The sequence below is a fragment of the Teleopsis dalmanni genome, chromosome X, assembly GCF_002237135.1.
Source record: "Teleopsis dalmanni isolate 2A chromosome X, ASM223713v2, whole genome shotgun sequence".
Taxonomy (NCBI): Eukaryota; Metazoa; Arthropoda; class Insecta; order Diptera; family Diopsidae; genus Teleopsis; species Teleopsis dalmanni.
The window spans coordinates 31,429,938-31,447,862 of NC_051848.1; the positions used below are offsets into that span (position 1 = coordinate 31,429,938).

At 27.4% G+C, this 17,925-nt stretch overlaps 1 protein-coding gene across 4 annotated transcripts; it reads left to right on the plus strand.

The window, feature by feature from the left end:
- Positions 1 to 473: 473 nt before the first annotated feature.
- Positions 474 to 17,191, plus strand: LOC119662577 (THO complex subunit 2). 4 transcript variants are annotated; one of them, XM_038072222.1, is made up of 21 exons: positions 474 to 1,092; positions 1,151 to 1,325; positions 1,404 to 1,648; positions 1,706 to 1,839; positions 3,229 to 3,476; positions 3,544 to 3,822; positions 3,890 to 4,437; positions 4,498 to 4,684; positions 4,750 to 5,021; positions 5,085 to 5,202; positions 5,280 to 5,624; positions 5,682 to 5,975; positions 6,041 to 6,246; positions 6,821 to 6,923; positions 6,990 to 7,695; positions 7,751 to 7,827; positions 7,993 to 8,470; positions 8,528 to 8,568; positions 15,639 to 15,819; positions 15,916 to 15,971; positions 16,958 to 17,190. In XM_038072222.1, exons 1-21 carry the CDS (start codon positions 662 to 664, stop codon positions 17,081 to 17,083), a joined length of 5,250 nt encoding a protein of 1,749 aa, XP_037928150.1. In that variant the 5' UTR covers positions 474 to 661; the 3' UTR covers positions 17,084 to 17,190. The 4 variants fall into 4 exon arrangements, with proteins under 4 accessions (XP_037928150.1, XP_037928147.1, XP_037928148.1 ...); XM_038072219.1 differs by having other exon boundaries at positions 7,751 to 8,470; positions 16,958 to 17,191; XM_038072220.1 differs by having other exon boundaries at positions 7,754 to 8,470; positions 16,958 to 17,191.
- Positions 17,192 to 17,925: the final 734 nt, after the last annotated feature.

Sequence of the window (17,925 nt, forward strand, 5' to 3'; positions counted from 1 at the left end):
TTTGAATTTTTGTTTTCATATGATTGCAATATTCGTTGGAATTTGCAATGAAGGTTCACAATAGTTGCGTTAATAGTGTTTGGCCGAGGTGTTTGATCAGTAAACAAATACTGGCCTAGATAGAAAAAATAGTGTTGTTGTTTTACTTACTTACTTCAGCCAGTATAGACCAGAATTACACAAAACTAAAATTTATAAAAATTTTTTTGAAATGTTTAAAATATTGCTAGTCCGATCTCAATTAAAAATACAATATGTACGTACATTTAGTAATATTGTATACTTCTTTTGATAAAATGTCTTCATATATAATATTTTTTAAATTGAAAACGCAATTTATTACAAATGACAACAGTTTTTATGGTGAATGGAGAAATTTTTTACATTTTCATAGCGTTGTTTTTTCTAATTTATTGTAACATCCCTGTTATGTCAAAACCGACATAAGGATTTTTTTTTGAGTTATACGGCAATAAAATTGTGCTGAAGTTTGGTTCTTTATAATTTAATTCTAAGAAAGGGCGACATTTTTTTTCTTAATATTAGTTCCAGAAATATCAGTTGTTTCAATATTAATGAATGTTAATTAAAAGTTGAAGTATATGTTTTATATCGCTTTATACGAATTGAAAACAAATTGCTGTAAATATCATCCCAAGAAATGCTACCAGCAAAAAGGAGCAAAACTACAGACGCAGAAGTTGATCTTGAAACCGGTAATGAAGAAAATTTAAACAAATTAACTAATTCAGATAGCAATGAATCGACTGAAACGCGTGAGGGATGCATTGTGAATACGTCTTTGAGTGATTCTGGTAAAAACAATTCTGGTAACAATTCTCCAGCCAGTTTTGAAATGAATCTGGTGCCAGTTTTAAGTGACTCTACTTTACACGAACAATGTGTTCAAAATACAGATATCGATATTGAGGACGATGTGCGAAAAATAGTTAATAGTGTAAAAGAAACTACTGCCGCCTTAGATGCAATTGATGAACAGAGAGAAACCGAGCTAGATGCTGTTATGCGTCAAGCGCCTAAACTAAATCCTGATATTTACGACAACTATGATAAATATGGAAGAATTGAATTGTATGTATAGAATAAAATTAATTAGCCGCATATTATTATAATCGATTATGTTTTGTAGTTTAAAACATATGAGAATGCTTTTTAAACGCTCGGAAGGTGACATTTATGAACTAAATAAAAAAACGAAATCCAATTATTGTGCCATATCGGATGCTCTATACGATTTATTAATAAATGGCACAAAATCTAAGTTAAAGAAAGAAAGTGTTTTAAGTACACTTGCTGAAGTTATAGTGAGTAAATGAATAATATAGAATGCTTTTTATAGTTTTTTATTTTCTGTATCAATATATTATATATTTTCCTTATAGAGTTTGCATAAAGATTTTGGCCCGTTAGTATTAGATATGTTCAACGCGGTCGATGCAGAAACTTTAGTTATTGTTGAGGAGGTACCAGAACAACGTGATGCATTTTTACGTATTTTAAAAGATCTTGATAGAATTGTGCCTGAAGCATTGATCAAGGAGCGTTTAGAGATTGATACACTACAAGATGTTGGTATTGTTAAAAGGGTGTTCTACACAAAATTCATTAAAATCAAAACAAAGTTATAGTATGTGATGAAAAATTCAACATAATGAACAAATTTGAAACTTGTATTAACTTTCAGTTATAAACAACGTCGCTATAATTTATTCCGCGAAGAAACTGAAGGATATGCAAAACTAGTTGTAGAATTAAATCCAGACTTTGATGAGGAGATCACTGCTGATTCAGTCATGGATATTTTAAAATCATTAATAGGTAAGTAATTGTAACAATTATTCTATATTTGCATAGTATATTAGTATAATAATTAATGACCATGATGTGATTTTTTTTATTCCTAAGCTTTCATTATGTATTCCTATGCAATATAGTTAATTTTTTTTTTTATCTGATGTTCATGTACAAAAGAAAAATAAAAAACATTTAGTTTTATTTTGTAAACAATATGCCAAAATAATTTTTTCGCTATCAATAATAAGGAATGCAATCAATCTGTTATTACACTAACAATTATCATACCTCATTAGCATATTTTGTATGAAATTTTGTGTGGAATTTCATATAAAAAATTATGCTTATTGCTCTACAGTTGTTAATTGCGATAGTGTAAACATAGTGTTGTGGTTTGCTCTAAAAGCCTAGCAACTACAAAAAACTAAAAATTGCAATAAGCAGTAAAAACTTAAAATTTGAGGAAAAAACATTTTTACAATGTAAATGCGTAAAATCTAAGTAAAATAACACTTATGAAAAGCAATTAGGAAGAAATATATTAATGGTTCATTTATAGTGTTCTGACCCATTTTGTATGCCGTTTTGAAAAACCATTTAACGATGAACTATATTATTTTGTAATTGAAATCATTTAAGTAATAGGTTTCAAGATTAGTTGTCAATTAAACTAAATAAATATCCACATAGATAGTAAAGTTGGTCTTTTGATTTAGTTTGAAAAATTAATTTTTGAAATTTTTACATAAAAGTACCCAATATATTTATACCTTTTCTTCTATAATATTTGAAATTTCTAAACAAAATTTGCCGTATAATATAAAATTGCAACATATCCATTCTATTTTATTTAAAAATAAATCATAAAAATATTCTTTAAAAATTATCTTAAGTGGAATACTGACATATATGAGTATCGGCATATACTCAGAACTACTCGTCAATCATTATAAAAAACCTATTGCCAGATTCCGAAGAAGTACTTGTGTTCAAAATTCTAAATATTATCTGTTTTAAATGGAATATATTTTTTGTGGATTTTTTTAAATCCGCTAGTTTTTATACTTTCGTTATAATGTGTAAAAGTTTATGTAAAAATTACAAATTTAAAATATTAATATACGAAGCTATATTTTTTATTTGTTTTTTAGTTCGAAGCTTTAGTTTCGACGCTTTTATGACTTCTTGCTTAGAAAGGTTACTTTAATGTGGTTGTTCTTATTGGAACCTGGTTTATTTTTATAATTTTAATTATTATTATCAACAGTATTATTATATATCATTTGCACTCTAATATGGTCATTGATAAATTTTATTAAATTTAATCCACATACATGCACATCATTTGGAAAAATATATCTTATAAATACATATATACATTCAATTTATATGTGTAAATATATTTATTTGAAGGTTGCTTTAACTTGGATCCCAATCGTGTGGTCGACATAATATTGGAAACACTTGAATCATGTCCCGAGTATCATAAATTCTTTGTGGATCTTATACATGAATATATGCCAACCGATACGATTATAACCGATTTAATGGGATACAAGTTTCGCCATTTTTCTCAGGAAGAGACTCCAGATTCTTTATATCATACATGCGCCTTACTAGTAAAACATAAAATAATCGACATTAATGAGATATATTTATGGGTAAGTTTTAACATTTTCTATAATTCATTTTAATATTATTTAAAAATACATATGTTTTGTATATTAGTTGAGTCCCACTGATGCAGAAATCCGTAGCGCCTGGGAAAACTCTTTAGCAGAAGCGAGAGAGTATAGCCGTAGATTAAATATAATTTGCACAAATAAAGAGAAGGAGAAAGAAAATGAAAAGGAGAAAGAAAAGGACAAAGAAAAAGAAAAGGAGAAAGAAAAGGATAGAGATAAAGAAAATGACAAAGATAATAAAGATAAAGACAAAGAAGAAACTTCTACTGAGGCAGAGAATTTAGAAGATGATCAACACAATAGTATTGAAAAACAAAAATTGGTATACTTTTAAAATGTTTGATGTGATAATACATATAATAATCTGTAATATTAATTATTTTATATAGGACTCGTATAGAAAGAATCAGAAATTTATGCTTTGTGAACATCTTTTACTTGTTGGGGATTGGGAGAATGCATTTCAAATTATACAAAAATTACCTCAACAGTGCGTTATTATTAATGAACGAATCGTAGTAGCATTAGCTGACATAATTCATATCAGTCTTGATCATTTATACTATGAAAACTTTTCAATAGCTACACGTGTTGAAAGAGCACTTAACTCAGATAAAGAGTTGGTTGAAAAATATGAGGCACGCACATTTAGTGAATTGCGCAAATATGCCTTTCCGATGGCAATTCAACTAGGAGCGTCCATTTATTATGATACTGTGCTTATGTATAAATTAATACGGTTGTTTCGTATAATTTTTGTGAATATGGGCATCGATAATCTAAATCCTCCTGTTGACAAAGAAGCTGAAAATTTATATTATGCTGTGATATCTGTACTTGACGAATGCCTTTTGCCCGCTTTATCCTATTTAAACTTCAATTGTCCTATTGCCGAAGAAATTTGGAGTGTTTTAAAAATGCTGCCATATCATTTTCGGTAATTTGTTTTATCATTATTGTGAGTGAAGTTAATATAATTGTATGAGCTCTATTGCAGATATGGTATATATGCACATTGGAAAAATGAATCATATAAAAGACATCCAGTATTGATACGCCAACGGGGTGACGCATTGCAAAAAGTTAAAGCCTTAATGAAACGTGTAAGCAAAGAAAATGTAAAGCCAGTTGGAAGGCAGTTTGGAAAGTTAAGTCACAATACGCCTGGCACGTTATTCGATTATGTAATTACACATATTTTTTAATAATCCAATATGTGATAGTAAAGATTTTATTATAATTTTTTTAGGTTTTAGTGCAAATACAAATTTATGACAATTTAATAGGTCCTGTAGTTGATTCCCTGAAGTATTTAAATTCGCTGTCATTTGATTGTTTGGGATATTCTATAATTGAAACCCTAACAGTGGCTGACAGAAATCGAATAAAGCATGATGGTACTTCAATATCGTTGTGGTTACAAAATATAGCATCTTTCTGTGGTGCGGTATTCAAAAAGTACAATATCGAATTAAGCGGTTTACTGCAATATGTGGCAAATCAATTAAAAGCACAAAAAAGGTAAATTCTATACATTTTAATTGTTAATGTGTCAATTATTTTTAATAAATTTAATTACAATAGTTTGGACTTGTTAATACTTAAAGAAATAGTACAGAAGATGTCTGGTGTGGAGTCGGCAGAAGAGATGACAAATGAACAGTTAAACGCAATGTGTGGCGGTGAATTATTACGCGGAGAGGTTAACATATTTTTGTTTACATTATAATAAGAATTAATAAAATAAATAAAAAAAACTATTTTGCATTTTTTACATAGGCTGGTTACTTTAGTCAAGTCCGTAACACAAAGAAGTCATCCCTACGCTTAAAAGAAGCATTAGCCAATAACGATTTAGCTGTCGGTATTTGTTTGCTGATGGCACAGCAGAAGCATTGCGTAATTTACCGTGAAACTGCTGAAAGTCATTTAAAACTTGTCGGAAAATTGTATGATCAATGCCAGGATACTTTAGTACAATTTGGTACGTTTTTGGGTTCAACGTATACTGTTGATGAGTATGTTGAACGTTTACCGTCTGTGGTAGCCATGTTGCAAGAGTATCACATTAACGCTGATGTAGCATTCTTTTTAGCAAGACCTATGTTTGCTCATCAAATAAATGTAAGTATATTAATAAAAAATATATTTTTATAAAATTATTTCATTCTCTAAATTTAGCAAAAGTATGATTTGTTACGTAAAGCCGATCCTAATGCCAAAAAATTAACGAGTACACAGAAACAACAAAAATATATGGATGCCACATATGATATATGGTACCCAATAGTTGATTCCGTGCGTCCACTTCATGGTTTAAAGGTGTGGGAAGATATAAGTCCACAATTTTTCGTAACATTTTGGTCATTAAGTATGTATGATCTACAAGTGCCTACAGAGAGTTATCAGAAGGAAATTGCTAAACTGAAGTTACTATCAACACAAATATCAGACGCAAAAGATTCGGTAATTAAAGTAATTAATGAATATTAGTTATGTGTATCTACTTTTACATGTATGTATATTGATTGATAATTTAGAATGCATCAAAAAACAAGAAAGAACATGAGCGATATCTTGCTCTTATGGAGAAACTACAGGACGAGCGCAAGAAACAACAAGAGCATGTCGATAAAATTTTACAACTACTACAACAGCAGAAAGATACTTGGTTCCTTTCACGTTCCGCTAAATCCGCTAAAAATGAGACTATAACGCAGTTTTTGCAGTTGTGCGTTTTTCCAAGGTAAAGGTAACAAATGGTGTGGGGTGGGTTCTTTTATTTAGAAATTTATTTTTTTTAGTACCTATAAAAGCCATAATTTCTGAAATTGGATTATCATATCAAAATATTTTAATTTAATTAAGTGCACTATACTAATACTAAGGTGCTAAGAATACTAAGAATTAAAATTTATATATTCAAAAGTAGTTTGTTAATAAAGTCCCACAACAAATTAATAGCTTTGGGTCAGTTGACTAAAGAACACTGACTCTGAACTTCAAATTTGGCAGGGTACGAGTTCAACCTCACACAAAACTACGGCCATTCCGAATGTATGCATAACTGAAGGACTTTAATGTGGCCCTATGACACTGTCCATCTCTTCGCTTATCCTTATTCATTTTTGTGTCATATTGTTACAAAAACAATACGATTTCTTCTGGTTAATACACTAATATAATGTATATAATGAACTATATAGATATATATATTATATATATATAAATAGTATATATTCGTCTAGTAATTTATTTTTATATTTATGTTTTATTGTTAATTAAAATTACAAAATTGATTTTTTTTGTTTATTTCATAGGTGTACTTTTACTGCCCTTGACGCACTATATTGTGCTAAATTCGTGCATACCATACATAATTTGAAAACGGCTAATTTCTCTACACTTTTATGCTATGATAGAGTAAGTGAATGACATATATCCATGTAATATATCCATATATTTAATAAATATCCACTTTTGTTTTAGATATTTTGTGACATAACAATAAGTTTAACTTCATGTACTGAAAATGAAGCTACACGTTATGGTCGTTTTCTTTGTGCGCTTTTAGAAATGGTAATGCGTTGGCATGGAAATCAGGATATTTTTAATAAGGAATGTTCACTTTATCCTGGATTTGTTACCAAGTTTCGTGTTAGTAATCAATTTTCAGAGGCCAATGATAATGTTGGTTATGAGAATTATCGTCACGTCTGTCATAAGTGGCATTATAAAATCACGAAAGCGATTGTGTTTTGTTTAGATTCAAAGGATTATATGCAAATACGCAATGCATTTATTATATTAATGCGCATTTTGCCATATTATCCCGTTCTTGTGAAACTTGGTCAAATTATAGAACGAAAAGTAGAGAAAGTTAGAGAAGAAGAGAAAAACAAACGTCCAGATTTATTTGTAATTGCTACAAGTTATATAGGGCAATTGAAACATAAAGCAGCACAAATGGTTCTGGAATCAGATTTCCATCATGTTGGTGATAGACCGCAGCCAAGTACATCAAGTGCTAGTTCAGTTGTTAGTCAAAACTCAACTAATAATCCAAGAGTTCCGCCATCCAACACAATGCAGCAAGCTTCAATTAATACTACCGCATCTGTTAACCAAACGGTTGGTAATGCAATAGAAACTATAATATCTAAGCCGGTTCCCAACTTAACTATAATCAAGAGTGGTAATCATGTCATTTTATAATCATTTAAACACAAATTTAAAATTTTTATATTTAGTAGATAAACGGGAGAAAGATATGATGATGGACAAACCGAAAATTGTTAAAATTTCTACAGTTTCATCCAATGTCAATGTTAGTAACGCTTTATCAAATTACTCTAACATAAAAGAGCGTGAAGCGAAACTCATAAACTCGCTTAATACTAATATGAATGCGCCTAACGCTATGAGCACGATATCTTTAAATCGTAATGTAACGACTATTGAAATTAAGGATGATTCCCTTGACTATTTACAGAATGATCGACAGTTAGTTGCTAGTACAGCGCGCGTTTTAAAGAAAAAAGATAAAATCGATGAGCGGGAAAGCGAACGAGCACGTGATCGAGAGCGTGAACGTGAACGAGAGCGAGAACGAGAACGAGAGAGGGAGCGAGAAAGAGAACGTGAAAGAGAACGGGAAAGAGAACGTGAAAGAGAACGAGAAAGAGAACGTGAAAGGGAGCGTGAAAGAGATCGGGATAGAGATCGTGAACGTGAACGTTCTCGAGATCACAAAATTTACAATGATGAGCATGAGAGTATTAGTACTAAAGATGTAATTCGTAAAAAACGTCGTGACAATACACCTATGGTGGAAGTTGGAGATATTGCAGATAAACATTATAATGAATATGAGCGAGAACATGTGCGCGATCGGGATTTAAGTTCTGTCTCCAATGAAAGTACCGTTTCATCAATACGTCGAACTCAAAGTCTGGATGACTACGAAAAAGGCAATTATACATTTATTGTTTAAAAAAAGCATTTCATTAATTAGTTTTTATATATAGATTCAAAACGGCGTAAAATGGAAACAATATTAAATCCAAAGGTTAGTATAATGATGGAATAATAAGTATTTAAACAACATCTACAAGCAGCAGTATGCCGTCCGTAAAACTATGTAAAAACAACACCAAGAACAACGAAATTCTAAGATATCGAAACTATCTTCAACAACATTTTCCTCAAGCAGCAAGAATTATTAGAAATAATGACCGTTATACCACTGATTCAAACTGTGACTGCGTGATAAGTATTTGTATAAATTAAAGTACTAATTTTAGTTAATTACCTGAGACATTTATTACAGTTGTTAATTTATTTAAATACAGCTTATGTTTGTAAATAATGCATATATGGCACTGTTCTGTGATTTATGTGTTTTTGTTTCAAAATTCTTCTAGAACGCTTTACTTTTTTAATCGTATTTGAATTCTTTTTCTGCTTTTTTTTAATAAGATTTCACAGAAGTGATGCTGCTTTGTTGAATTATCTATATTAAATTCAAACAATGTTTTAACAATAGTTGATGTAGTTATAAAATTAGATAATATGTATTAAATTATATAGTTTTTTTTTTATATATATACAACTGTATTGTAATTTAAATATTTTATAGTGAACTTTTCGAATTTTTAATAGGGTTGTTAGTCAATTTTCAACAAATATCTATAGACGGATTAAATACACTTCAATTTAGAATTATATTACTTATTTTATATTATACATATTATGGTATATATAATTATTTCTACTATTTTTATTTGCTATATTATAAATATATTTTATTATAGATTTTATATTACGTATTCAAATACAGTGTAGCATAAAAACAGAAAATGTTTCCGTGGTTTAAGAAATAAAAAAAAAAGGACATTCGAGTCTATTTTCAATATTTATCATGATTCAGAGTGGCAAATAAAAGTTTTTTATAAAAATTTCTAGAATCATTATTAAGTAATAATGTAACGAATCATATATTGAAAATATCAAACTGTATATAAATTTCCCTACTAAATTAAATTCAAATAAATTATGCCGTTGGGCTTAGTTAATGTCTTAAAAATCCTTTGTATAAATATTGTTTATATAAAAAACATTTAGTTATAATATTATAGTCTATAATGAAGCATTGATTAACCCATTAATGTATATAAACTGGTATATTTTATATTGTTTATATTAACACTTAAATATATATTAGAAGTATTTGCACTATGCGTTTCTTTGGAAATAGAATAAAAATTTTTTTCTCTATTTATCTGATAATATTTAAGTTAACATTATCGCAATTATATATTTTTTTAATAAAAAAATTAATTTATTTATATGAATTAAATTAAATTCATTGCTTTGGGGTATTTATTTAAAAAAAACTTAAAATTAAATGAGATTTATTTAATTAACATTTTTTTTTTCAAATTATAATTTTATTTTTCAAATTATAAATTTATTTTTTCAAAAAAATAGGGTTTTACATAAAGAAAAAATGTGTATATTTTTTTTTCCACACCAACCCTTTATAAATAGATAGGTTATATATTATGCATAAAACATATCTTATTTTTCATATGTGATGTAGTTACTAATATAAATATTGTTATAGATGTTATAGATATTTTATATATAAATATTTGGTATAATACATATTTTATGTTTCATATATGATATATGCACTAATATAGATTTTATATATGAATTTTTTGTATAATATATATTTTATATTGCATGCATTGTTTTGCATTTAGTATTTTATATATAGAATATGTAGAATATAGCTTTTATTTTATAATTTCATAGAGTTATATAGAATTATATTATTATTACTTTATTTGATGATTTTGTATTGTAAAATGTAGTTTTTTTTCTGAATGATATGAAGAAACTTATTTAATTTTTTTTTATTAGTTTTTATTTTGAATGTAATTAAATGTAATTAAAAACATATCCTCTCTATATTTAGCTTTGTAAAATTTGTATTTACTATTTACTTTTTGTATGCAAAGCATCATCACTGTTCGATAATCTTTTTATTAATAAATTATTAGATTAGAGTGATTCCGAATGAATTTTTTCTTAATTTTTAAAAAGTACGCTCGAAATTTTTTTTATGAAACAAAATAAATGTATGTACGAAATTTTTATAAATAAACATTTAAGAATAATTTAAATTTTTTTAATGAAGTTAAATATTTTTTTTAATATTATTTTAAAGAATATAAGAAATAAAAATATTTTTCTAAGCAATTATTTGTTCTTTTGAAAATATTTTTTTTCTAAAAAATATTTATATTTTCCAAAAAAATTATTTATGTATTCTTAAAAAATATTTATATTTTAAAAAATATGTATTTTGTTTTTTTTTTTTGAAAAAAATTAGGTTCGAATGCACTTTTTACAACTAAAAAACATGTCTTTATCAATTTGTAATATAAAAACATTTCCAACTATATATTTTGTAATGATAGTATGTTATATATTTTGATAAGTCAATGTGATTAAGTAAATTATTGTATGATTTTTGTTTGAGATATCAAATTTTTAGTTTTAATTATTTAGAATACATGTTTTAGTGTACTATATTTATAATATATAATATTCTTTTTTTAATTAACAATTATTACCGTCAAATAGAGTATTTACTAATTGTATGATAAAACATAAGTTGTATTGAATACATCTTTGATATTAATTGCAATGCAGTGTTTCGAACAAACTATCCGAATTATCCGAAAATACTATTTCTCAAGAAGTATTTATAAAAATAATCGTTTATAATAATACATTTGCTACAGCCGATTTAATATGCTTTAGTTTGATTCTTAATATATGTTCATACTTAAGTGGATTTATGAAATGTAGTGATTTAAAATTAATTTATTTATAAAAAGGTTGTTTTGTTTTTTTTTTGGAAATTTTTTTTTTATTTCTTTTTTTATATCAATACGTGATTATATTGAGAACATAATTTTCAAAAGAAATTGCTTTCTATCGCATACCGCTTTACAGCAATTGGTCTCGAAAGTGAACGAATTATTTTTGAGATTTCCAAAGGTTTATTTCTGCCTAAAGTTTATTTTGAGTACAGTATTCCTTAAAACTCTATTTATGGTTTTAATATAGATCCAATATTATTTTTTTAAGTTTCTTCGTACAAATAACCAATTTATAAAATTAACGAATTAACCTAACAGTTTATAAATAAAATAATAACAATAAAATTGAACTTATAAAGTTCTATAGTTTGATTTCAAAATGTATACTGTACGCTAAATAAATACAGAACTCTGCCATATATTTATGTTATATAAGTATTTACAATATTATTTATTTTGAAATTATATAATCAATATAAAAATATGCGTAAACAATCTTCAACTCAGGGCTGCTTAAGAGGTAATATATATAATTAGGGCTGTGCACAATTAAAAATTAAGAAGATTCTATAATTATATTTATATATATATATATGTTTAGCATTGGAATATGCATTATGTATTGCATAAAAATGGAAAATTATAACAATATATGTAAAAATACGTATATTTGTATTGTATAATGTATTTTTACTTTTAAATTAACCACAAATTTAATCACAAACAAACAAAACTAAATCTCGCAAATTAATCCGCTTCTCGGATAAATCCGCTAATATACTAATATTATTATGATCACATTTTTACGTATGTTAATATATATAGATATATAGCATATATTATATATGTAAAATATAAAAATATAACATACGAAACCACATCCTTATAACGTGAGCTACAAGCGCGATAAGAATTTTAAAATTTATAGAAAGATTTTTTAAACAATAGTGAATTAAAATAATAAATTACAATAGTGAATTACAACAAAAATTAAAAATAACTTTAAAATTTAATATCTATGGACATGTTTAAACTTGCACAAATTGATCCAATAATGTATCTTCCGTATGACTTCTTATCTGACGGTATGTAAGATAATTACATTTATAAATATCTGTGTATTTATCTATAGAAATATATATGCAGTATTTGCTGCGTTATATGGAAAATATATTATTGAACCGATATATATATATATACATATATATATTACAGAACAATACGTTCATGAAAATTTCGTTGTTTTGGTGCATTTATCCGAGAATTACATTTGGACCGTGTGCGAGTTCGAGTAAATTGAGTTAAAGTAAATTGAAATTTCCTAGGGATATTTTGCACTGCATTTATGTTAACATTTATTTATTGTACTTATTTATTATTTTTGGTTTAAAGTTTTCAAATTTATTTATTTATTTATTAATCATCTTATAAAATTTCTACAATGGTAATACCTAATTTACCTGATTTTTATCTAATTTACCCTACTCGAAAATCTGTTAAATATACCAACATAATACCAAAATACTAACATTCGCTGCCACTAATAATTATGTCAGTAATAATATACTATTTCCTTCAATTTACCATCAATTTAGCCAAACTCGCACACGGCCTTAATTGAGGAACTGAGTTTTGTTTTGTTAATTTTTAAATAAATTTATATTGTATTTAAATGTAAATTTTATTTATACGGAGAACATTTATCAGGAATATACTCTATATAATTATTTATAAACAAAAAAGTTTGTGATTATAATTTCTGTTTTGCGAATACACGAATTTTTTATCACAATAAGTGTAATCATTTATTTTTGTATAAAAAATTCTATAAATTATTATGTTAAAAATATATATTATCTAAATGATATATTATAAGATATATAATTAAGTTCAAATAGAGTGCAAATAAGTAAATAATTTATGATTATACCACAATAACGTATACACAAATAATATACGTACAATGCATATCTTTAGATTTAAGTTGCTAGTTATTACATAAAAATTGTGTATTTTCAATTATACAAAAAATTAGAGCTTTATTATATGTATATAATAATATTTTTTGAAAATTTAAGTGAACGATATAAAAAAACAAAAAAGGAAAAAAGTAACTATGTATTTAGATAGCTAAGTATTACACATTGAGAGAGAAGGTATTTCTTGTAATTTGTAAGTGCACGACAATAAGGAAAATACAACTCAACTGTATAAGTGACACCGCTAGGATATAAATTCCGTACATCACATTCCCACATCACATTATACTCCAACAGTAAAACTAAAGAAGACTTACTCAAAATTCCTGGAAGGAAAGCTGTTTCAACCCTAAACAACATAATCAACAAAGATAAACGAAAACACAACTGCCTATTTGAGAGATCAACTTTATATACGGATAAAACCTATCCATCCCAACTGTACTATATTTTATCATTAAAAGAAGTCAACTTTAAGCAGATGTACAACTTTAAATTCGAAAAGTTCATATGAGCAACTTTAACGGATCAACTCACGCGTATGAAATTATTAAATCGAACCATCTCTGAAAAAGTGTAAAAATGTCACATTGAAATAAAAATCTAGAAGCAAAATATGAAGAACTGGAAACCTGGTAGATGATTCATCATTGAAAAACAATATCAACAGCATTATTAACTTACGCCTGATAAAAGTTAGAAGCGTGAATTAAAGAAGGGAATATTGAACTGAATCTTTGGCTGGTAATACTACGACTTTACAAGTATTATAATAATTCTCTGCAATATATCCTGAAATAAAATGAAGTTCCTGATACAACTCAACATTCACCACTGTGCTGTCCTCATGGTTTACAAAAAAAATTACTTCAGCTTAAACTACAGTTTAACTGATGACTACAATGAATGTATGTGAACATTTGAATGCGATCTATACTTGTTCGTGATTGCATATACTGTATACATGCCTGAAAGAAAAATTGTTACCTATGTTAACCCAAGCTACTAATTAACTAATTATTCCAATACACAAATACGAACCATTGAATTCTCTTACCATAAGTTGTGATGTCAAATTTTCCACACTTTGAGGATGAACGGTTGCCTGGGTGCTAAGTTTCCCATACTAAGCAAGTAAATCTAGCATATCATCAATATTCCAGCAACTAAGGAACTACAAGATACGAAGCTGCGAAGTAAGGAACTGCAGAGTGAGGAGCTGCAAACGTAAGAAGTTGTCAAATATAGAGCCGTTAAATAGGAAGTTACAAATGATGGAGTCGTAAATTTAAAAGTCACAAAATAAGGATTGCCAAAGTAAGAAATTAGTAGCTTTTATGAACAAAAAAAAGAAAAGGAAAAGGAATTGAAGCTGAACTCAAATTTGCTGGATTCAAATAGTGGTGAAACACTACAAAACTATCCACAGCAAGGTTTAGTTTTGTGTAAGTCTCCATCTAACTAAATGACTAACTAACTGAAGTTATATCGCAAATGAATATATCAACAACATGTTGAAATATGCAGCTATAGTATGTATTGGAATTGTGCGGAGATCTATGAATTAATAAACAATATCAAATTTAAATTAACAACAACAACATTTGAATGTTCTAATCTCAAATAGAGAATACAACTTTAAAAGAAAACAATATCAAAGTCTTCAATCCACATAGCATCAGTGCGTTATTATGAGAGATCAACCTAAAATGGAAGTTTTTCAACCTCTTTCATCTTTTATTATTCATTCAACTATTCATTCAACTACTCAAGTAGCAATTGGTGTTGACAGCAGCTGTATTTATTAGTGTGACAATCAGCATTGGTTTATCTACTGCAAGAGCCGGATCTCGCCTCCAGTAAAATAACTTCTACAACGTTTTAGTTCATATTTAAAAGGAAAATAGACAATATCCTGTATCATAGAATTATGTTGATGGTCATGTCTGTTTACGGGTAATTAAAACAGAAAGACGTCCTTCTATCTAACCTCTCTACCGCTATGTTATCTGTGCTATCGGTTTCGGTAAGTGGTTGGGGATAGTTTGATGTTTGAAGAAAAAACAAAAAAAAAAAAAAATTAAACAGAAATTTAGTAACTGTATGAAAAAAAATATCTAAATGTTAGGGTAAAATGTCAATTAACGTAAAAAAAAGTAACATAAATTTATATAAATATTTATCAAGCTACCCATAATTCTCTACCTGCAATAGATATAGGATATATTAAAGAGTATTGTGTACAAACTTTTTTGTATTTTCAGAAAAATGCACCAGATAGTCCTGTATTGCACAGCAAAAAGGAACGTACATTCAAGATGAAAGATTCTCGTAAAGAAAAATCCAATGTTGAGGACAAAGATGGTCGGAAAGAGCGTAAACTAGGTCGTAAACGTATACGTATGGAAGAAGCTAGTAACGTTACAACTAAAAGAAGGCGAGATGGTACAAATATATTCAATTCATTTGATTTTTTTATTTATTTTTATTTAAATTCTTTATTGTTATCTATTTTTAATATTTTTATTTCTTTGCTTACAGTTCCAAATGGTGATGAAGATGGACGTGACAGAGAGAAACATACAACTCATACAAGAGTGAGTATATTTACATATTTTAAGTATATAAATGTAAAATGTATTTCATTTTATACTAAAAATTTCTATTTCAAAATTATTTTGATTGAAGTCACACCATTCATATATCAAAAGATATTTACTGATATATAAATTAGAACAATTTATATTCTAGTATAAAATATTTTTGTCTTCCGTCATAACTTGAGATATAAGAACGTCTTTTATTATCTATCTATCGATGCTGTTTCTCATACAGCAAATGTTACTCGATATATGTACGCATTCATAATAAATGAATGCAGACTAGTACATATGTAGTTGCAATGTAAAGTCCTGAACCTAATATATAACTCTTCTATTTTTCAGTAAATGCTATATCAATTCACTTATGCTGGCAGACCAAAAAGGCCACGCGTAGATCATTAAAATCCATTGCAATACCAGATCAGAGTCTTAATTTTTTTTTTCATTAAATAAGTAATAAAATTATATAGTAGTCTTATATAAACTTCAAAAAAAGAGCTTTGTTGAATAATATATTCCTCATTAATTTTATTTTTTAACTGAATTGAACTGAAAAGAAGAATACTAAGCAATGAGCTTCTATTCTTATCTGATATTAAAAATTCTTCACGTAATACACTTAGATCTATAAAGATATAAAGGCCTATAAAGCAGGAGACATAAAGTGATTATTTTAAACATAAACATAAGTGAACGGTTTATAAGACGAATACATAGGCTTAGATGGGTTGTGAGGTAAGAAAATACTTGAAAGAAAATATGCGTGATGGGGAAAGGATAAGATTCTGGGTCTGATATTAATTAAAAAGGCTGAGACATTAGACATTGACGACATTAGAAAAATGTTATTTTATTATATATTATATTAATTTGAAATTATTTATTATTTGTTAAATTTTATCAATTAAGCATAACTTTTAAATATTATTAAAATATGCAGACTAAATAATTAATCAAATTATTCACTTTTCATTCAATAGGATAAAACACCACCGCATGCTCGTGACAACCGGGAAAGGTCTCATGAAAATCGCGATCGAAATGCGCGCGAAGATCGTCATTACAATTCATCAAAATCGTCACGCTCTTCCAGGGTTGCTTACTGAGCATATATAACAACTAAGTTCAAATATTTTTAATGATATAATATAATAGTTATTATTTCAATTTTTATCAATAGAGAAATTTGTCTTTAATGTACGTTTTGTATACTATATAAGTTGAAATATTAAACGATTAAAGTTTACACATATTTTTCTTTTATTTTTGATTAAATAAATGTAATAAGATTTGATTTACAAGATATATATATATATATATTCAATTAAGAGGAGCAGTTATGTAGCTGAATAGCAAAGGAGTTTTAGATTAGCACCGGTTTTAGAATGGCATCCTTTGAACGCATTGCAAACTCAAACAATGCAGAACAGATATGTGTTAATATTAAAAAAAATTAAAATAAGTCGATATGCTTTAAAAAACACAAACAGTAGTCTAGAACTATTTGTTGAGAAGTTCGGTGGGAAGATCTCTTATAAATCCCTAATAAATATATAAGGCGTTTCGGTACTGAATCCACTTAATTTTGAAGAATCTTTGAAGATATTTGTTTCGAAAGGAAGTGACCTTAGAAATTATCTCCTCTCTGCTTTTATTTAACGAAACTGTTCTCTTTGGTTTCAAAAGAGACCAGACGTTTTCTGTAATATTTAAATCTGGACTTTGAGGTGGTTCATCAAAAAATTAGTTATCATCCGGGCTTCATGGCATAAAGCAGTATCCTGTTGCAGGATAAGTGATGCTTCAATAAGCTTAACTTCGGAAGGAAAGGCATAATCGTTTAGGGTAGTTAAATATTGACATTGGTTCATTGATAGTGAACTGGCGATAGGAATCAAGTAACCCAACTTATTAATTTGATAGTAAACAGTTTGATGCGACACCTTAA